We start from the raw sequence: 22,426 nt of genomic DNA, 5'->3' as shown, positions 1-22,426 counted from the left end.
TGTCGTGGCTTCTCTCGTTGCGGAGCACAGGCTCTAGGCGCACAGGCTTCAATGGTTGTGGCACGCGGGCTTCAGTAGTTGTGGCTCACAGGCTCTAGAGCTCAGGCTCAGTAGTTGGGGAGCATGGGCTTAGTTGCTCCACGGCATATGGGATCTTCCCGGGCCAGGGCTTGAACACGTGTTCCCTGCATTGGCAGGCAGATTCTTAAGCACTGTGCCACCAGGGAAGCCCCTTTATCCATTTTTAAATCAGGATATTTGTTTTCTTGCTATTGAGTTGTTTTAGTTCCCTGTATATTTTGGATATTAACTAACCCCTTATCAGATACATGGTTTGCAAATACTTTTCTTAATTCTGTAGGTTGTCTCTTCACTCTGTTGATTGTTTTCTTTGCTGTGCAGAAGCTTTTTTGTTTGATGCAGTCACATTTGTCTATTTTTCTTTTGTTGCCTGTGCTTTTGGTTACTATCCAAAAAGTTATTGCCCAGACCATTGTTAAGAAGCTGTTTTCCTATGTTTTCTTGTAGTAGTTTTACAGTTTCAGGTCTCACATTTAAGTCATTAATCCATTTTGAGCTGATTTTTGTGTATGGTGTGAGAAAAGGGTCCAGTTTCATTCTTCTGCACGTGGATATACAGTTTTCCCAACACCGTTTATTGAAGAGACTATCCTTTCCCCACTGTGTGTTCTTGGCACCTTTGTCAAAGATCAGTTGAACATAAATCAGTGGATTTATTTCTGGGCTCTATATTCTGTTCCATTGGTCTATATATCTTTATGCTAGTACCATACTATTTTGATTACTATAACTTTGTAATACATTTTGAAATCAGTCAGTGTGATGCCTTCAGCATTGTTCTTGTTACTCAAGATTGCTTTAAGGTCTTTGTGGTACCATGTGAATTTAGGATTGTTCTAGTTCTGTGAAAAATGCCACTGGAATTTTGATAGGAATTACACTGAATGATATGGATAGAATGGACATTTTAACAATGTTAATTCTTCCAATCCATGAATACAGCTTATCTCTCCATTTATTTGTGTCTTCTTTAATTTCTTTCATCAGTGTTTTTGTCGTTTTCATTGTATAGTTCTTCCTTCTCCTTGGTAAAATTTATTCCAAAGTTTAAAAAATATTTATTTATTTATTTATTTATTTATTTTGGCTGCACTGGGTCTTAGTTGCAGCATGCGGGATCTTCATTGCGGCATGCAGGATCTTTAGTTGTGGCGTGTGGACTTCTTAGTTGCAGCATGTGAACTTTTAGTTGCAGCATGCATGCGGGATCTAGTTCCCTGACCAGGGGTCAGACCTGGGCCCCCTGCATTGGGAGTGCAGAGTCTTATCTGCTGGACTACCAGGGAGGTTCCTGTTGTTTTTTTTCTGCTATTGAAAATAGAATTGTTTTCTTTATTTCTCTTTCAGATATTTTGTTATTGTATAAGAAATGCCACTAATTTTTGTATGTTGATTTTGTCTTGCAACTTTACTGAATTTATTAGGTTTTAAAAAATATTTAATTTATTTATTTGGTTGTGCCAGGTCTTAGTTGCGGCTGGTGGGCTCCTTAGTTGTGGCATGGGAACTCTTAGTTGCGGCATGCTTGTGGGGTCTAGTTCCCTGACCACGGTTTGAACCCGGGCCTCCTGCATTGGAAGTGCGGAGTCTTAACCACTGCACCACCAGGGAAGTCCCATGAATTTATTAGTTTTAATAGTTTCTTGGAGGGGTCTTTAGTGTTTTCTATAACATCATGTCATCTCTGAACAGAGACAGTTTTACTTTTCCCTTTCCAATTTGGATACCTGTTATTTCTTTTTCTTGTCTGATTGCTCTGGCTAGAACTTCTAGTACTGTGTTGAACAGTGAGAGTAGGCATCCTTGCCTTGTTCCTGATCTTAGGGGGAAAGTTTACACCTTTTCACTGTTGAGTATGATGTTAGCTGTGGACTTGTCATATTACAGTCTGTATCATGCTGAGGTACATTCCTTCCATACCTGATCTGTTGAGCGTCTTTATCATGAAAGGATGTTGTATTTGTCAAATGCCTTTTCTGCATTTACCGAGATAATCATAGGATTTTTTCCTTCACTTTGTTAATGTGGTGTATCACATTTATTGATTTACGTATGTTGAACCATCCTTGCATCCCAGGGATAAATTTTACTTGATCATGGTGTATGAGGCTTTTAATGTGCTGTTGAATTTGGTTTGCTAGTATTTTGTTGAGGATTTTTGCATCTTTGTTCATCAGGGATATTGGCTTGTAATTTTCTTTTCTTGTAGTGTCCTTATAGGCTTGGTATCAGGATGATTCTGGCCATGTAGAATAAGTTTGGAAGTGTTCCCTCCTCTTCAATTTTTTGGAAGAGTTTGAGAAACACTGGTGTTAATTTTTCCTTAACTGTTTGAATACTGATTCAGTCTCCTTATTCAGATTTTCTGTTTCTTCAGATTGAGTCTTGGTAAGTTATATGTTTCTAGGAATTTGTCCATTTCTTCTAGGTACTCCAACCTGCATTTAATATTATATTGTTATTACTTTGCAATATTAGGGGATAGTGGTGTGAAAATGGCTTTCACATCAGATCTGTGTTGAAATCCCAGCTTTACCACTTAGAGTGTCCATAGTCTTGGGTAGCGTTTCATCTCTGAACTTGTGTCTTCATCCCTGTCATGGGGATACTGCTTTTAACCACACTGGGCTGAGTGAGGATTAGACATCATAGGAAAGCCCTTGGCACATAACCCAGTTCTTGGTAAGTGCTGAAAACAGGGAGTTGTGATGCTGTTGTGATTGTTTAAAATATTCAAAAACATGTTTTTAATGGCATTGTATTATCAAGTGAAATGCTATACAAAAGTGAAAAAAAAAAACAGTAAAGGAATAGAGTTTGTATGGAAAAAAAATCACTGTTATAAGGTTACAATTGAAACATTTTCCCCCCAAAACCTAGAAAATAGACACTGTGGTGGACTATGTGAATATAAAAATCGATTAACAGGCTTCCATTTTTGCTACACAGCATCTAAATGCGTGATAAATTAGAACAAACATACTTTTCAAAATGTAAACTTATTGAAGTATAATATACATGCTAAAGAAAATACTCATTGTAAGCATACAACTCAATGAATTTCCACTGTGTAAGAATACTTGTGCAACCAGCAACAATGTTACCAAGCATTTCCAGAAGCTCCTAAAGGCCGCATCCCCCAAGTGACTGGAAAGTCTCTCCCTACCAAGAATAACCAACCACCATCCTGAGCTCTATTGCCTTTAGCGTATTTCCCCCAACGTTTGAATTTGAATTTGTTATACCTATGGGGAATATGGCTTGTTCTGCTTAGTGTTATGTCTGTGAGATCCATCCACGTTGCATGGGGCAGGAATTTTTTCATTTTCCTTCATTGTCCCTCTGTAGCCCTTCTCATCTATGGATTTTGCCGGAGTATTAAGCCCTAAAGTCCAAAGTGATCCATCATATGTAGCTGAATTAATTTCTGTTCTGTGAGTCTAGGATGGTAGTAGCCTTGTAATACCTTCGGGAGAACTGAGAAGATGCCCACTCAAATCATGTTCCGTGGAGGTTCATCTCTCTTAGAGTCCCAGGAAAGACTGGGAGCTTTAGCTTTTCGGTTTTTTGTCCCCCTGCACCCCCCCCCCCACCCCGGTACAGTGAGGTCGGGCCTCTCACTGTTGTGGCCTCTCCTGTTGCGGACGCGCAGGCTCAGCGGCCATGGCTCACGGGCCCAGCCGCTCCGTGGCCTGTGGGATCTTCCCAGACCCGGGCAGGAACCGGCGGACTCTCAACCACTGCACCACCAGGGAAGCCCAGCTTTTCTGGTTTTTGTGGTCTAGCAGCTCTCCAGTGTCTTCTAGTGGATGACTTCTGGAAGATAACAGTTAAGTTATCTTATCTGGCTTTTTTTTTTTTTTTTCTCCCGGGGAGTGCTGGTTAGCTGCAAGCTCCTCCATCCCACCTGGAGGTGGAAGGAAGTCTATCTAGCAAATGCATAGCTGGGCTCCTAGAAAGAGGAGGGAAAGTCCCAGGGCCAGATAAAGGGGAGAGGGAGAGAAGGAGCTGAAACCCCAGAGGCAAAATAACACAAGCCAGGGCTGCCCCAAGGCGTAGAAATCTGGACCCAGAGCCTTGGATTTTGAGCAGCCGGTGAGGGAGAGCAGGAGCCAAAGCCCTAGACCCAGGCCGGGAGGGCCGCCGGGACTGTGTTCCTCTGCTCGGCTGGTAACAGCAGCCTCTCCAGAGCTCTGTTCCTCGAGTGAAAGAGTGGGCTAGGAGATAGAGCCCTCCTAACGGCAGTAAAACATGTCTTAGCTATGGGAGGAGTCAGTTTGATTTTTCTGCTGAAGATCTGATCCTTAGCCTCTCATCACAGGCGTTTGGTGTTTGCAATTAGACTACCTCTGAAGTCCAGAAGCTCCAAGTCTAGAAATAAAAAGTTACCCCTCACACAAAGAAACAAACTGCTAGGAAAGTCAGCAGAGATGACCAAGAACAGAATTAGGGGTTTCAGAGCTCCTCAGTATGTTGTAAGAGAGCTATATTTAAAATGAAAGAAACAGCGGATAGAGTTCTAAAACATGAGCAAGAAACAAACACTACCATTAATGGCTCTGCGGATTTGAGGAAGAACCAAATCCGAGCTTTAGAAAAGTGCTTAGCGTAATGCCTTGCATTCAGGAGCTACTTAATAACTGTGCACATTTGGGCAAATAATTCTCAGTATAAAACTCATGACTGCACAATGTGAAGCGTCTTTGTGGAACCTCAACTTAGAAGTACTCACTAATATCATTGCTCCGTTGGCCCTAAAATTTGTTGACTGAGTTGACATTGGAATCACCATTTTGAGATAGGTTCAAGTAACGTTCAGATATTCCTGTTGTCCTGCAGTGGGAGGAGCCGGTTACACTAAAACGCCTAAGAAGGTTTATATAAATGAGTGTATTCTTGGAGCAGCTTTGGCCTCTTCTCCCCCGCCTCCATGTTTTGAGTGCCTACTGGATGCCAGGCCTTGTACTTGAAGGAAGCATGGGAGGATGACTAAAACATTGTTCCTCCTTTCCTGGAATCCACATTCCACAGGCCATCGAGTCTGCCCCCGGGACCCTTACAAATACACTGGAATGAATCGAATCTATTGTGCATTTCCTTCTGCAAAATTGTTGCTATATTATGCGTATCTGGTGAGTCTTCTTCAGCTTTTGGAGCAAGAACACAGCTGTCTGTATTACTGAATATATAGAAACGTTGGTTAGGTAGCAGGGAACTAGGTAACCATAGTTTTCCAAGCAAATGAATAGGTTAGCTAATCAAGTTAACTTCTCCGTGTTACTAATTCCACCACTGCAAATCCTTTTAGGATGATGTGAGGCATAAGGTTCATCTGAACACCTTTGGATTCTTCAAGAATGGGTACATGATGGTGAATGTCAGTAGCCTTTCAGTGAAGGAGCCTGAAGGAGCCACAGACAAGGACGCAACTGTAAGTGCCTTTCCAGGACATCTTTTCTGTTGCTTAGGTGAAAGCTCCACCCCATACGTAAATATGAAGTATCAGAATGTAGAGAAAATTAAACTTGTGAGCGGGCATCAGATAGTTTTATTCTTAACAGTTAAGTTGTAATTCTTGAATAATTTTAGTAACAACTGATCCTTCTTACAAAATGAATGCTGAGGAAACCAAGAGGTGGCCAGGCCAAAAGAGTCACCTTTCTGCTCTTGGAGTAATGAAGGTAAGGGCGCCCGGGCATCGTGTGGTTCTTTACTTCCGTTGTTTTTACCCCCTCTTAGATTGGATTCAGCCTAGACCGCACAAAGAATGACGGATTTTCTTCTTATCTGGTGAGCATCAAGTGCATGACCTGATCACTCCCTTCACTCGAACCCAAGACGCTGGGTGGAAACACCCTGCTTCCGTCAGTGCTGTTTTCTTGAGGTGGTAGCAGCTTTGACTTGCAAGCATCTCTGAGCACCCACAGTTGTGCTGTTTGAATGGAGTCTGGGCCACTTATTTGCTTAGTTCCTGAAAACGTTTTGTTCTTACTCCAGTGTGAATGAATAAGGTGGTGTGTAATTGGGTCTTCCTTTCTCAGGATGAAGATGTGAATTACTGTATTTTAAAGAAACAGTCTGCCTCTGTCACCCTTCTAATCCTAGACATCTCCAGAAGTGAGTAAGTAATTCTACTAATCCTTCAGTTCAACCCTAGAGTAAAGTTAGGGGGAGTTTGGTAGTTAAGTTACCATTTATTGTCTGCCGCATGCCAAATATTTTGCTGAGTGCTGGAGATTAAAAACAAGATGAGGAAGACAGAGGTCCAGTCCTGGAGGAACTTCTTGATGGATGAGGGAGACAGAAGAGCAATACAAATATCACAGCAAACTAGAGAAGTAGTAGAGCAGAGAGACTGAGGATTGCAGAAGAGAAGGGAAAGCTTCAGAGAAGTGTTGGTGCGACCACCCTTCTCATGAATAGACTTTACAGATGAGTAAGAAAGGGAAGAGCATTTTAGGCAAAGGGAACGTGATATACAAGCGCAGAGTGGCGTGCAATAGCGTGGTGTGTTCAGTGAAGTGAGTGCGTTGTCTGCATCCAGCTGAGGGGAAGAGAGGAAGGCTCCTCCCCGTTCAGTGCTAGACATGTGCCCCTTGGTACGAGTGATGGTGCCAGCTGAGGTTGCGTGTCCACTCAGGCATGGAAACTTGCTGGTTCCTCCTCAGGCGGGATGGGGCAAACAAAATTGCGGTCTGGTAAGCAGGGAGAAGGGAGGAAATGCATATTAGGCGGGCTACTAATGATGCTCACTGCCCCTTGCGTGCTCCCCACGGCTTCACTTTAACATCTTACTGGGGTTTTTTACCTCTTGTTCCTTTTCCCTTGTACACCAATTTGTTGAACACAGCACATACTTAGGGGGGAATGTGTACCTCAGAATTGTATGGTTGCTACGAACTTAAGCTTTAGAGTGAGACTGCCCAGGTCCTCGCCCAGCTGCTCACTGGCTTACTACTCTTGGGCAGGTTCTTTAACCTTTCTGAGCTTTCATTTCAACATCTGTAAAATGCGGATAATAGAATCTGCATCATAGGACATCAAGGGACTGCATGAGATGATGGATTTAGAGCTGGAAACAACACCTAACTTATAACACTTACTGGCCATAAGCATTACTTTGAACTCTTTTTCTTCTGTCTTGTTTGAATATAGAGTGCGAATAAGATCTCCACCAGAAGCTGGTACCCAGTTACCAAAGATCATCTTCAGCAAGGATGAGAAAGTCCTTGGTCAGAGCCAGGAGCCTGGTGTTAACGCTGTTTCAGCAGGGAGCCAGACTCAGAAAAAACAAGGTAAACTGTGAGGTAGAAGCGAGCATTTTCTTCACTACCCTGATGTGTAGATTCTGTTTTGTTCCTGAGTAAAAACACATACAATCTTAGCATTATTTTATTTTTGAGGTGATATAAAAATATGTAACAAAGAAAAATGTGGAAAATATGGGAGGAGAAATGTCATTTCTCCTTACTCCCTGTGTTAGAATTTTAGTAATTTATATTTCCTTCTAAACTTGTTTCCTAAGTCTAGAATATTTGATTTTTAAAACTCATACACGTTTATAATTTTATAAGCATCCTTGTTCACTCAACTTTTAAGTTATTTCATACTTATCAGATATCCCATTAAATGGATACTGTAATTTGCTCAGCCTTTCCCCTTAAAGAGACATATTTCAACCTTGATGCTATTATATTAAAACATTGCTACATCAGACATTGTTATTTGTAGATTTTTTTTCATATGTAGAACTTTCTTTAGGATGGGTTCCCAGAATTGGAATTTCTGGTTCAAAGGATATGGATACTTTTGAGAATATTGGTACATATTTTCATTCCTCTCCACATGAGTGGTGTGAATTTATACTCCTATTGGGAAATATATAAGAATAGTGCCCACGTCACCATGTCCTAGACAATACTGGGTTTTTGGTTTTGTTTTGTTTTTTAAATTCTAAAGTGAAAGGCAAAAAGGTATTCTTGATTTTGAAGTCACTTTTTTTTTTTTTAATTAATTTATTTCTGGCTGTGTTGGGTCTTCGTTTCTGTGCGAGGGCTTTCTCTAGTTGTGGCAAGCGGGGGCCATTCTTCATCGCGGTGCACAGGCCTCTCACTGTCGCGGCCTCTCTTGTTGCAGAGCACAGGCCCCAGATGCGCAGGCTCAGTGGTTGTGGCTCACGGGCCTAGTTGCTCCGCGGCGTGTGGGATCCTCCCAGACCAGGGCTCGAACCCGTGTCCCCTGCATTGGCAGGCAGATTCTCAACCACTGCGCCACCAGGGAAGCCCTGAAGTCACTCTTGTTACTGAGGCTGCTCTTTTCCTCCATGTGTTGATTAACCAATTTATATTTGTCATGTCTTTCATTAACCGTTAGGTTTATCTAATAATTTATCTGAGTGCTTTAAAGATAACTATTGATTGTATTATTTATGTGTCTTTTTCTCGGTTTGTCAAAATTCTAACCCAGATTAAAAGATGTGCAGGAATGTTACATTTGTGTGATGATGTAGTTTCACGTATGTATGTGCACCATCTCCTCCTCGTCCAGGTTCCTCAGGCTCACATAACCATTCCCTGGGCAGAAAATCTTCTTTTCCTTCTATTTTTTCTGAAACTCTCTCCCTTCCTGCAGGGAATTTGAGATGCTGTCTTCCTCACGAAGAGGGTCTTAAGTAAAAATAAGACACAGCTGCCTTCTCTGTTCATTGAAAGAAGTCATTAGCAATTTCTACACTCCTTGCTGTGGAAATAAAAATAATATGCTTTATGCTAATATTATTTCCTATTTTTCCATGTATATAAATAAATTTTATATATTATATATATATGTATTTTAAACAATGATCTGTTTTCAAATGTAATTACTTAGAAGATAAGGAAGTCATTCCACGTGGTATCTCTGACAGTAACATGCACTAGGTTATTTAGAGATGATTTCCCTCGTCTGTACTGAATATTATCATTTATTAGATTGCATTTATAATAGAACAGGTTGCCATTTGCGGCTTCTACAGCTCAGGAGTGTTTGGGGTTCTAAGCAGATGACATTTCACAAGATGGCACGTGGCCTCACCGTTTTGATTATTTCAATTATTTGATATTAGACGAGCTAGAGTCTCATAAAATGGTACTGTAATATACATATGAGCTGAATCATGCAATAATAACTCTTAAATGGTTCTGCTTCTAGACAGTGGAAAGTCTGAAAGAAGTACAGTGGATTCAAAGGTAAGAAATAACCTGACTTAAGCTCTCGGCTTTCCTGGGTGTAATATGTATGTCTGTGTATGTGTGTGCGTATAGGAATGTATATACATATGTATATATGTACACACACAGGTGCGCACACATACATCTGCATGCCTGATCTACAGGGGGTTGCTTTCTGTTTGGGGAGATAACTTAGGCACTCGGAAACAGTTTCAAAGTAAGACTGAGTGCTGAGCTATACAGCACTTACACGATAGAGGCTCAGATAGTGAGAGGAGAGGGAAGTGGGCTCGGCTCTCGGAGAGCCCTCTGGAGGGAGGCGTCACCAGGGCTTGAAGTTTGGTAGATTGTTTGGGGAAGAAGAGAGCGAAGGAGGTGAAGGCCATCATGAGCAAAGACCGGAAGTGGAGGTGAGCATGGCAGGTGCTGGGCACTGGCCTATTGGAAGTAAAAGCTACCTATTTGGGAGCAGAGAGAAGTGTCTTAGTTAACAGAGGGCTGGAAAGTTGAAGGCATCGATGCACAGAAAACAGGAAGTCATCGTGTGTTCTTGACAAGGATGGAATGTGATGCAGAAGGTGTTAAGGGAAGGTCATAGTTCTGAAGGAATGTGCAGGGTAGCCTTGGAGAGGGAGACAGTGAAACTAGAGGGACCAGGAGGAATGCTGTTGTGATAATACAGGTTTAGGGTGATGAGGATCTGAACTAGAGCAGAGCTTTGCAATCAGTCTGGGAGGTCATTTGGGGCTGGTGGGAGGGTAGGAGAAGAGGTAGATTTCTTTTTCCCTCCCCAGAAGTGTAGGAAGTAGAAATAGCAGAAGGAAAAACAGGAAAGTTTCGGTTTGGGATATCTTGATTTTTCAGTGATGGGACATCCAAATGGCGGTATTTTATTTTGTTTTATTTTAACAGCTTTATTGAAGTATAATTGATATATAATAAACTGCATATATTTAAAGTGACAATTGGATAAGTTTTGGCTTGTGTGTACACCTATGAAACCACCACCACAGCAAGAGAGTGAACATGTCCATCACCCCAAAGGTTTCTCCTGTCCCTTTGTCACCTTCCTGTCCCTAAGTAACAACTGATCTGTAACTATAGATTAGTTTTACAGAAGCTGCTATAAATGAATTATGCAATACCTACTCTTTTTTGTCTTCTCTCATTTAGCATAATTATTTTAGGTTCGCCCATGCTGTTCCATGGATCAGTAGTTCCTTCTTTTTGTTACTTACCTTCAGTCTGTCGTACTGGTGGCAGTTTGTAGATCATTTGAAGTCGGGGATGGAGCCCTGGTGCTGTGTCAGGGTGTGACCTGGGTTGGCATCCGTTGTCTAGCGGAAGCTTTAAGACTAGAGAGGTGTTCAGTAGTGAATAGGGGGTATTGAAGAGACAAGAGGTAGATGAGAAAAGGAAATGGGTAAAGGATTACCATTCTCTGTGAAAGGTAATTTCATACATCTTGAAAAAATGGTGAATTTCTTTTTCAGTGAGCTTTTGAAGAAAGCTTGGGTTTAAGAAAAGCATGTTTTGGAGTTTTAAAATTTTTATTTTTATTAGCATGCTTTTTCCACCAGTCTCATTCTAAAATAGGTCGTTAATGTCTTTTTTAGGCAACAGGAGAGAAATCCTTTTCTGTTCATAATAATGATGGGGCAGTTTCATTTCAGGTATGTATTCTCTTTCAGTCAAGCTTCGTAGAATTTCTCTCTACCATGTAAAAGGGTGAATTTTTATAGAAATTTTGAATTTAGGAGTAGTAATTTAGGTATGTGTCAGTCACTTGAATACAGTAGCTCTCTCCATAACAAACCTACAAGGTGGGTATTGTTACCCACCACTTATCAAATCATAAATCTCTGAGAGAGAATAACTCAGAGTGTTATGTTCAGTGTGAGTGAGAAGGCCCGGATTCCAACCCAGTTCTCCCTGGCTGTCCCCACACCTCTGCCTCTCCAATCCCATGCTGCCTCCCATTCAGAGTGTGTCAGAAACACAAACTTCTGTACCTGAAAGGACCATTGTGATCTTTTAGGGTGATGTTGTCATTTCAGAGATGAGTTCACTGAGCCTTAGAGGCCTGAGTGAGCTGCTCAGCTGTCACCATTGTTAACAGCACATGAGTGTTTATGGCAGCATCACAGCCCGTGTGTGGGGTCCGGGGGAGGACACTGGACTGGATTTCAGAGCACATGTGCTAGCTGGTGACCTTGGACAGCTCACTCAACTTCTGAACCTCGCTCTTGAATGATCTGAAAATGGAAAATGAGGGCGCGTGTCTCATAGGGTTGTTAGGTGTATCATTCTTCAAAAATAAAAGTGCTTTGTAAAGCACTATACAAATAATCTTTTATCATTAATTTGTAAGGATCACTGTCTCTTTCCTAACCAGTTTTCATTAATTGAGGTATAATTTGCTTAGAGGGAAATGCCCAGGTCTTACGTGTATGGTTCAATCAATTCTGACAACTGCATGCACCCACATAACCCACTCTCAAGATTCTCTGTATTTTTACCATCTCCGAAAGTCCCCCACCCCTGCCTCTGCTATTCTGATTTCTTTCACCATAGATTCTTTTGCCTATCTAACAATTTTTATATGTTCTTTTAAGTTTAGTGACCGTCGGTATTAACAGCTAACTGAGAGCTTTTGGGGCGCTCATCTGCTCTGAATCCTCAACAGCTTCCCTTCTGTCTCAGAGTAAAAGCCCAAGTCCTTCCACGTGGTCTGCAAACCTACATGGTCCAGCTGCTGTCAACTTTTTCGCCTCAGCTCCTGTTTCCTCCCCACCCCCTGCTTATTACTCTCTTCCAGCTACACAGGCCACCTTGCTGCTCCTAGAAAAGATCAGGCCTTGGGCTTCGCTCTAGCTGTACCTGCTGGAGGGACATTCATCCCTCAGAATCTGTGTGATCAATTTCTTCCTCCTTCAAGTCTCTGCTCAAATGTCACCTTTTCAACAAAGCTTCCTCCAATCGCCCTGTTTTAAATGCAGCACCCCCCGCCCCAACCCTGGCTCTGTTTTTTCCCTTAGTGCTTCTTTCCAACATACGGTATACTTGTACTTATTTACTGTATTTATTATCTGTCTCTCCCTTTAGAAGGTAGCCATAAGGGCAGGGATTTCTATCTGCTTTTTTTTTGCGTTATGCGGGCCTCTCACTGTTGTGGCCTCTCCCATTGCGGAGCACAGGCCCCGGACGTGCAGGCTCAGCGGCCGTGGCTCACGGGCCCAGCCGCTCTGCAGCATGCGGGATCCTCCCGGACCGGGGCACGAACCCACGTCCCCTGCATCGGCAGGCGGACTCTCAACCACTGTGCCACCAGGGGAGCCCTCTATCTGCTTTATTGCTGCTGTATATGAAATTCCTCATCTTGGGCCTGGCCCATAACAGGCTGCCCGTCAGTCATTATGGAGATGAATGAGTGAGTCAAACATCGTGCTAAGTACTTACATGTCATCATTATCTCAGTTCATCCTCCCAGCAGTCTGTGAATTAGGTACTGTTATTATTCTCCTTTTACAGATGAGGAAACTGAGGCTCAGAGAGGTTAAGTAACTTGCCCAATGGGAGGGTTCAAACCCAGGTTTGTCTGACTCCAAGGCCCATGTGTTTAATCACTTTGCTTTACTACCTTCTTAAGAAAATACAAAAGGTACTTTTCTGTCTTCTTTCCCTCACTTTAAAATGTTTGTTAATAAAATAAGTATTTTGAATGTTTCTTTTTTAAGTCACAAAAGGAAAGCGTCTATAGGATACACATTTGTCAGTTACTAGTGCTTTGTGTCAAGGTGAGTGCTGAGGGGAAAGCAGCATTTGTGGTGATTCAGAACAGTTGCTTCAAACAGCCAGTTCATAGGGTTCTTGGGATGCGTAGAACAGGCAGCACCCAGAATGGGCAGCTCGCTTTCTCCCTGGCTTCCCCTCTCCTTGTAAAGAAGCCGGCAGGTGGCTCCTTAGTGTTCTGCTACCCAGTGTCCTCCCAGTTTTGGACAGTACAGTCATTCTGAGCTTTTCTGCTCCATCCACAGAGGAGGTCTGATAGTTTATCGCTGGAAAGGGACTGTCAGGGCTTACCCCAACCCTAAAATTTTCATTTTTGCTTTATTTGTTTTGTTTTTTTCCCTTCAAGTGTCAGGTGTCTACTCTGATCCACCATGATGGTTCTATTGATTTTTTGTGTGTGTGTGTTCCGTGGGCCTTTCTCTGTTGTGGCCTCTCCCGTCGCGGAGCACAGGCTCTGGACGCGCAGGTTCAGCGGCCATGGCTCACGGGCCCAGCTGCTCTGCGGCATGTGGGATCTTCCCGGACCTGGGCACGAACTTGTGTTCCCTGCATCGGCAGGTGGACTCTCAACCACTGCACCACCAGGGAAGCCCCCTATTGATTTTTTTAAAAAATATTTTTTAGAAATTTCATGAGAGTCTTACTTTTGTAATTAAAATTACATGTTTAGAAAAGTTTTCTTTTTGTGGCTACCTTGGGTGGACGGGAATACATGCTCTCACTTTACAGTGAAGAGTTTGGGACATGGTTTAATGCTAATAATTTCAGCTTGAATAATTCTTGGTCTTTTCTTTTCATCTTCTTGTCAGATGTCTCTTTTTTCCCCCATTCTTTTAAATTTTGAGGTATAGTACCTATAGAACAGTGTATAGTACTTATGTTGAGTACAAGTAATTATAAATAATCACCTTTGTAACCATCACTTGGGACGAGAACTAGAACAGTGCCAACACCCCAGAGCCCCCTTGTGGCCCTCGTGCTCCTCTCAACTCTAGAGTAGCCCCTATCGTGAAAGATGTTATCATAACCATTTCCTCACTTTTCTTCATAGTTTACCACCTATATATGTAACCCTAATCAGTATATTTTAGGCTTTTAGTAAAATGTTCTCTGGAATTGATTAAAGTGTCACATTCTGTGATCTTTTTATATATATACATTTTTAAATTTACATTAAACTTCATTTGAATACATGAAATAATGTTGAAAGCAAAGAAAAATGTCTAAATGTAGAAAATGTAGCCTCTGTTACTGTTGTTTAAAATCATAGGGGTAAATTTTGATGAGGGAATACTGGTCCTTTACCTTTTCAAGTATCAGATGAACCTCCTTTCTTTCTCAGAAGTATTTTTTACCAAAGAGCAAAACAACAGTATGTTGGCTTGAAAACTAGAAAACTGTATCTTAGGTTAGCTCTGCAGACTTCTGCAAAAACCCATCACTGATGGATAGGTATGTGATAAAGCAAGTGTAGTAAACTGTTAATTGTAGGATCGAGGTAGTGGGTACATAGGTATTCACTGTATAATTCTGGTAACCTTTCTGTTAGCTTGAAAATTGTTATAACAAAATATTAGGAGGGTATCACAGAATAAGAAAATGTCTGTTTAGACTCTGCTCTGGGAGGGTTTGATTATCTAAGTAAGCAGTCTGCTTTCTTCTGTTCATGGTATTCACGATTTATTTCTAAGATTTAAAAATTTAGCTGAGGATTTGGGTACCCTTAAATTTTTTTCTTCTTCACTTTCAGTTTTTCTTTAACATCAGCACTGAAGACCAAGAAGGCCTCTACAGTCTTTATTTTCATAAATGCCCTGGAAGTGAAGTACGGTCTAACGACAAGTTTTCATTCAGCCTCGATGTGAGTACCATACAGAAACTCACATGTGGGTGTTGTCAGCCGTGTAAAATGGGAGACAGTTATTTCTTTAGGAGAGTAGTTTTAAGAACACTTAAGCCAGAGTAAGAGAAACAGGTGGCCAAAATAACATTCCTGCCAGTGGGCAGGATACTTCAGCAGAGGGTTCATAAAAAAGAAAATATAAAGCAATTTAGGGTGTGTTTACGCTTTCAGCCTTTGCATTAAGAATGTGGTTGTTATCTGCTGGTACTCACTTTCTGGAACTTCCATGAAACAGCTAAGATTCCAGATTGCTGAATATGGGATGATCTGTTTCTGAAAAGTAAAAATTAATGTCATGTTGGTTTCAGATCGAGATCACAGAGAAGAATCCTGACAGCTACCTCTCAGCGGGAGAAATTCCTCTCCCCAAATTATACATTTCTATGGCCTTTTTCTTTTTGCTGTCTGGGACCATCTGGATTCACATCCTTCGAAAACGACGGTAAATTATCACCTCCTTGAGCCCTTCATCCAAGAGCGTTCGGGGATTTATATAATTTCACCTTTTGCTGTCTTCTGAACCTGGAGGACTTGGCACTAGCGATCCTGTTCTCTCCAAAGGGCATGTTCCCCGAAACAAAGGGAGACCGTGCAGGAGCCTTGCCGCCTGGGAGGCCTTTGCATGCCTTGGTGTTTGTTCACTTCCCATTGCTTTGTTTAAAAAGCAAATCCAAATATTTCAGTAATACACAAGCAAACTAAAATGTATAAGCAAAACATTTCCATAGCGAGGACACTGGAGTCCAGGACTCAGAGTGAACACATTGGTCCCATTCAGGGGCTCTTTGTTCTTAAGAGATGAGTGACGACAGCCCAGTGCCTGGTGGGAGCATGGAGTTGCTGCTGAGCGCTGAAGGCCCCAGCGCAGAGCCTGGGCGGGGTAGATACTGACCTCCAGGGGATCATCACTCGAGAAAAGCTCTTCAGAGCCCACCTGCCTGACTCTTGGCCTTTCTTCTGAAATCCCTGAGGCTTTAACTTCCTGTTCTTGGTACTTGAGGGGAGCAGCAGCGTATGTATGCAGCTAGTGTTTGTGTCCCTCCCCCTACATGGAAAACAATACTAATTTTCAGTTAAAAAATAGTGTGAAGTGTTTGTTATAGTGTAAGGCCCATGAACTGTGTAAATGATGGTATGTGAATATGGTATTATAATATGGATTTAAATTCAGACAATAATTAAGCACCCCCAAGTACCAGATACCTCTTTCTCTGGAGCAGTGGGACAGATTGAGATCTCTTTAACCTCTGGTGGCCAGATTGTCTTCTAGTGGACATGTTCAGCTTGGGTACTGGGCCCTGCTGGATGTGGTTGCTGGTTCCTGTTTGTTATAAATCTTTTACATCTGCTGGATGGAACTGTGTCTTGTTTACTTGTGAAGAACCCGACATAATCATGTTTGGACTGGAGGTCAGGCAGCCATTAATAAGAAAAAAAGAATCCTACAAATTCAGGCTATAAAAGGTGGTTGGGGGGCGGCGTTTGGTTTGTTTTTTTTGTTGGTTTGTTTTTTTTGTTTGTTTTTTTTTGCGGTACACGGGCCTCTCACTGTTGTGGCCTCTCCCGTTGCGGAGCACAGGCTCCGGAGGTGCCGGCTCAGCGGCCATGGCTCACGGGCCCAGCCGCTCCGCGACATGTGGGATCTTCCCGGACCGGAGCACGAACCCGCGTCCCCTGCATCGGCAGGCGGACTCTCAACCGCTGCGCCACCAGGGAAGCCCTGCTTTGTTTTTTTTAAAGAAACTTTTGCTTTTGCCGTTATTAGAAAAGTAAGAACTAGGAGTCGGAGACCTGATTTCAGGTGTAAATGCTGTGACTCTTACTGCCTGTGTGCCTTCCTTCACTCTAAGCCTCTTTCTCCTCAGCTACAGAACTGGGACAGTCATAACTGCCCTGCCTTCCCCTCAAAGTCTTAGATCCTTAGTTTTCTTATGTGATTCCCCCTGAAATGATGTGTACGAGAGTGTTTTGCAGATCAGGGTGCTATGCAAAGATGAGGGACATACAAAATAGTTTAGCCAGACGTTCAGTGGTATTTTAATTTCCTTTTAGTTAGCGATGCAGCAGTCATTGTCACTGGTTCACTTATAAAATCATGGCAGCAGCTTAAAATCTGTGATTAAACGAGGCTGACCTACTTTGTACAACGTATTTTAAACTTCTTGTTGAAGTATAGCGTATATACAGAAACGTATCATTTCAGCCCTCTGCCCCATCCCTGTGTTTTTTTTGTTTTTTTTTTTTTTTGCGGTACGCAGGCCTCCCACTGCCGTGGCCTCTTCCTTTGCGGAGCACAGGCTCCGGACGCACAGGCCCAGCGGCCATGGCCCACGGGCCCAGCCGCTCCGCGGCACGTGGGATCCTCCCAGACTGGGGCACGAACCTGTGTCCCCTGCACCAGCAGGCAGACTCCCAACCACTGTGCCACCAGGGAAGCCCCCATCCCCGTGTTTTTCCAGGAGTCTCACAGACAGCCATGTGAGGCACGTCACACATGTGACTCCAGGGCTGCCAGCACATTTCAGAGACTTGTAGCCCCTTAGTACTGGAGGGAACTGAGAGCTTTTTTTGCCTCGTCTTATTGAGGCCTTGAGCGGGGAAGTGAGAGGCATGGCTAGCATCCCCCGACAGAGCTGGCCCTGGGACCCAGAGTGGCTTGCTGTGCCTTTGTGGTTCTGTTGTGGGCCCCAGAGCACGGGGAAGTGGGAAGGGAACGTGGGCAGCTGATCGGTTTGGTACCTGCCCTCTGCCCAGCCAGGCACTGAATGTCATAGCTCCTTGAGGCCATTGTTGGCCCATTTTCAGCAGAGGTTTCTGAGGCCTAGAGAGATGAAGGTCGTCAGGGTGGAACCCGCATGTGAGCCAGGTCGATGTGGCTCCCGAGATCTTTCCTTCATTCACATAACGGCCCAGCCATCAATGCTGTAACTTGGACTGCGAGTCTTGGTGGCCAGGGTGTGTGGTGAGCACAGCCCTTGACGGTTCTGCACTCTGGGTAAATCTCATTACTATTCAGGAGGGACAGACTACTCTGGCCTTGACTTCCCTTTCGACCTTCAAGTAGGTAGGCACTGGAGCAGGAAAGTACCAGGGAGGAAACCAGTCCGGAAACTGGGTATGCGTCAGCTCACGACACACCCTCCTTATCGTTCTGTGCAAGGCCCTCTCCTGTTTTATTTCCTGTCCCCTCTCCTGTTCCTTCCCCGCACGGCCAGCCACTCAGATGCGTTTAGTATGTGTTTTGGGGATATTTGTGTATTCTTGTAAACAAATAATGTTTATTGGTATTGCATGTATTTTTTTATATAAATTTATTTATTTAATTTATTTATTATTTTTGGCTGTGTTGGGTCTTTGTTGCAGCACGTGGGCTTTCTCTAGTTGCACCGAGCAGGGGCTCCTCTTTGTTGCAGTGCGCGGGCTTCTCGTTGCGGTAGCTTCTCTCGTTGCAGAGCATAGGCTCTAGGCGCACAGGCTTCAGTAGTTGTGGCACGCGGGCTTCAGTAGTTATGGCGTGCAGGCTCTAGAGCGCAGGCTCAGTAGTTGTGGCACACGGGCTTAGTTGCTCCATGGCATGTGGGATCTTCCCGGACCAGGGCTCGAACCCGTGTCCCCTGCATTGGCAGGCGGATTCTTAACCACTGTGCCACCAGGGAAGCCCTGCATGTATTTTTAATTTATATAAACTGTTCCATCTGTAGGTATTGTTTTTGTACATTTTTCACTCAGAATATCCTCTTTAAGATCTAGTCACAAGGCTGCGTGCACATCCAGTTCATTACTGTCCAGCTACTCCACGTCATCCACAGTGAGCGGCCCATTCCACTCACCCACCCCCTTAATGGTGGACCCCTAGGTTGTCTTCATTTCCCTGCTTCCCCATACTGTCATGATCCACCCTCCTTCCTGTCCCCGGAGGGGTCTGCAGCCTCTGAAGTACATTCTCGGAAGGAGGTGCCCTGGGTGTCGGGGAGCTCTCCTTTAATTTCGCTAAGTGCCACTGGTTGCCCGCCAGGATGCGTGCCTGTGCCGGCTTATGCTCCTACTACACGTGTGCCAACACTGACACCTTATGTTTTGCCAGTGTGACGGGTATAAACTGGTACCTCATTTTCTTCTGCATTTCTCTGAATATCAGTGATATGAATTATCTTAGCAGAGACATGTTAACCTTCTGGGTTTTCCCTCTGTGACTGCCTGTATTTGCATATTTTTCTGTGGGATTTTCTGTGTTTTTCTTGTTGCTTTGCATAAGTTCCTCACACATTCGGATCTCAATCCCTTGCATGTCTTAGGCATTGCAAATTTCTTCTCCCAGTTGAATTGTTGAGTAAGAATCTTTCATACTAATGGAGTCACAGCGCTCGAATTTTAGTCTTTGGGGCAGTGCTCCTTGGATCTTAAGAGGCCCATTCCTACTCCAAGATTACAAAATGTGTGTTTTATGCTTAGCAGACTCCACCTGGGCTGTAAGTAAGTGTGAAGCAGAGATCCAGCTTTCCTTATTTCTTATACAGGTTTGAGCTAATTTTTTCCCAATGTCAGTCATTAAGCAGGCTGTTCCTTTCCCACTGACTTGGTATCACCTTAACTATCAAGCTTCTGTACACACACGAATCTATTTATAAGCCTTCTAGTCTGTTATGTTGGTTTACTTGTCTGATGCGACACCCATTTCCCATTTTTCACTGCTGTGGCTTTGCAGAATGTCTTGATGTCCGAGAGTGGGAGTCCCCACTGTAGCTCTTACTCAAGTCTTTGTTTGCTTTCTTTAATAGAGTTTAAGACTTTTCTCCCTCATGGTTTTGTTTGTCTTATTAGGTTAATTCCTAGGTTGAGGAGGGAAGGGGTAGAGAGGAGTTGAATGCCTGGCAGCCCGAAGGTGGACTCGTGCCCGTAGGGGGAGGTGGGGCAGTGGGTGCTTTGCGCCACTGTCCTGGTATGTTTGGCAGGTTCCAGCTGTGAGGGGGAGAGAGGGGCGCAACCCCAGCGCTTTCTCTTTGACCAGCCCTGCTGCCTGGCTCCAAATCCTCCTCCCCGGGCTACAGATTTCCCCTGTAGCTGTACCTAATCACCTCTGCCTTCTTGGGGATTTCACGCCATTTTCATAGATCCATCTGCCTCATTCTTGCCTCTGCGGGCTTTCCAAGGTGGTTCCTGGAGAAGCAGCTGGCAGCCTGTTTAGATTTCCATCTTATCAGGCCTGGAAACCCATTGTGCATAACTCAGCTCCATTCACAGCATTGAATTATATAGTAGAGGTGACTTGGGACTCCATTCCAGGCCTTTTCTGCTGGCAGCAACCGCTTGTTTAAAAAGCTTCGTGTTTGTGGTTTGCTTAGATTATATTTACTGCCTCCTTATATGATGCCTGGAGCTTCACCTGTTCTTTGGGAGTATGAAATATTCCTTTAATTCTTTTCTCTCTGTTTTTACATAGGAATGATGTATTTAAAATTCACTGGTTGATGGCCGCCCTTCCTTTCACCAAGTCTCTTTCCTTGGTGTTCCACGCAGTACGTATTAGTATTTTGGGGTCATTTATGAAATGATGTACAATGCCTATACTGTCTGGAAAAATAAAGTAGAAGACAGGACACATCAAATAAGAGATGAAAGAATACCTTTGTCATGAAGCCTCCTTTGGTCTGGTAGGGACTGGTCATGGAGATAAATCATCACAATCTCCCTAATACTAGACTTGAGATCTTCAGACGTTACCTTCAGACTCAGAGTTTTCTCAGAACACTTGTTGGTGGGTTTTTTTTTTTTTTTTTTTTCCCAGTCATTTCTTGAGATTAGTGTGCCACCTGCTGAATTGTTTCCATGACTTCCTTTATTTTTCCAAATATTCCCTCCAGTTCCCGTTTGATATGAAGTTCAGTGTTAGGATACTTATTTGAGAGAAAACTGATGCTCTAAAGATTGAGGCATAAGAATTGAGCTTAAGCTTTGAATATTTAGTACTGATGCAGATTGAAATGAGCCTGCCCATGGGAGTAAGATCACAGCTTCCCTGATTTGTAGGCCTACGAGGTATCCATGGGTTATGCGTGAGGGTGACAGTCTCCAGACATGTGCACAAGATCCTACTGCACTTAGAAATATTGTCACAGAAAAAAAAAAAAAATATTGTCACAGAAAAAGTAATAATATAGCCAGTTACAATCTCAAGAAATGACAATTATTTGGATAATTTCCCATTTGGGTGTAAGGTAAAAGATTCTTTCTGGAACCATGTAGATAACGAATGATAAGATTCTCGAGTCACTTTCACATCTAGACAGCCACGTGCGGGAGAATGAAAGATGTATAAAGAAACTGATGTCAGCTTTGGGAGTCCTGCCTGGAAGCATTTGGGCCACTACTGAAGCTGGTCACTTTAGTTAAAATGCACTGGTGATTTCAGGTAGCTCTAAATTTACAGATTTTTTCCCAAAGATAACATAGTTGAAGCTAGGTGATCCCACGTAGATTTTTTTTACTGACTTTACTGACTGATTTATTATGTAAGCAGCAAGGCTATGAAAGGTAAAGCTCTTGACTGGGGCATTGAAAAGACCTGTGGCATTTGGAGGTCTTTTTTTTTTATTTGTTTTTTGGTGGTTTTATACGTCATTTTATCTTATTTTATTTTACCTGGGCTACGGCAGCGAAAACCTGGAATCCTAACCACCAGGGAACTCCCTTGGAGATTTTAAAGAAAAGAATAGGCATCCATTTGCCAGAGTGAATCACCTGCCTCAAGAGAGGGGCCCTGGGACTTCCCTGGTGGCCCAGTGCTTAAGACTCTGAGCTTCAAGTCGTGGGGGTGCAGGTTCGATCCCTGGTCGGGGACTAAGATCCCACATGCTGCGTGGCGCGGCCAGAAGGAGAGGGACCCGGACTAGGTGTTAGTGACGTGGAACCCTTGCGTCAAGTTCCTTGTCAGGACGCAGGCTTCCTGACATTTGTAGTGCGCTTACAGGCGTCACTGTGCGCCAGCAAGCTCAGTGTTACGGATTGGGAGCGGGTGTCCCCCATCATGGGGGCCTCTGGTGGCATTTCCTGTTCTGCTGTGTGTAAGGCTTGTAGTAGATGATCTTCCTGAAATGCACTTGTTTGATTGCAGATCGACTACCACTATATCTCCTCCCAGGGCTTCCCGATCGAAGGGTGGGCTGTGGTGTACTACATCACTCACCTGTAAGTATGCAGAGTGACACAGGAAGCACCCATCCTGCCAAGTGACTTGCCAGACAAGTTGGGGCAGCCGTGGTAGGACGAGACCTGCCCCACGTTGACTGGCCCTGCCCTCCCAGGGCAGCCTGCCGGATTCCTGCCAGGCCTGAGGCGTGTGGCGTGCAGTGGCTGTCCCGACCTGAGAGCTCGGGGCTGTCGACGTGCTCCTGCCGATCAGATAGTGGGGCGCGTAGCTAGCTAGCGTGTGCCTGAAAGCGCT

General features: G+C 43.7%; 1 protein-coding gene across 2 annotated transcripts in view; it reads left to right on the top strand.

The window, feature by feature from the left end:
* Positions 1-22,426, top strand: part of GPR107 (G protein-coupled receptor 107) — a 76,291-nt gene that overhangs the window by 12,614 nt on the left and 41,251 nt on the right. For both annotated transcript variants that reach the window (XM_032634100.1, XM_032634099.1), the window contains exons 2-11: positions 5,390-5,512; positions 5,821-5,871; positions 6,123-6,202; positions 7,237-7,376; positions 9,271-9,308; positions 10,907-10,963; positions 14,833-14,943; positions 15,294-15,427; positions 20,426-20,501; positions 22,097-22,170. In XM_032634100.1, coding sequence (XP_032489991.1) covers positions 5,390-5,512; positions 5,821-5,871; positions 6,123-6,202; positions 7,237-7,376; positions 9,271-9,308; positions 10,907-10,963; positions 14,833-14,943; positions 15,294-15,427; positions 20,426-20,501; positions 22,097-22,170 — 884 coding nt within the window. The remainder of the gene's footprint in view (positions 1-5,389; positions 5,513-5,820; positions 5,872-6,122; positions 6,203-7,236; positions 7,377-9,270; positions 9,309-10,906; positions 10,964-14,832; positions 14,944-15,293; positions 15,428-20,425; positions 20,502-22,096; positions 22,171-22,426) is intronic.

This window comes from Phocoena sinus, chromosome 6, assembly GCF_008692025.1.
Source record: "Phocoena sinus isolate mPhoSin1 chromosome 6, mPhoSin1.pri, whole genome shotgun sequence".
NCBI lineage: Eukaryota > Metazoa > Chordata > Mammalia > Artiodactyla > Phocoenidae > Phocoena > Phocoena sinus.
This window is presented reverse-complemented; position numbering and strand designations above follow the sequence as displayed.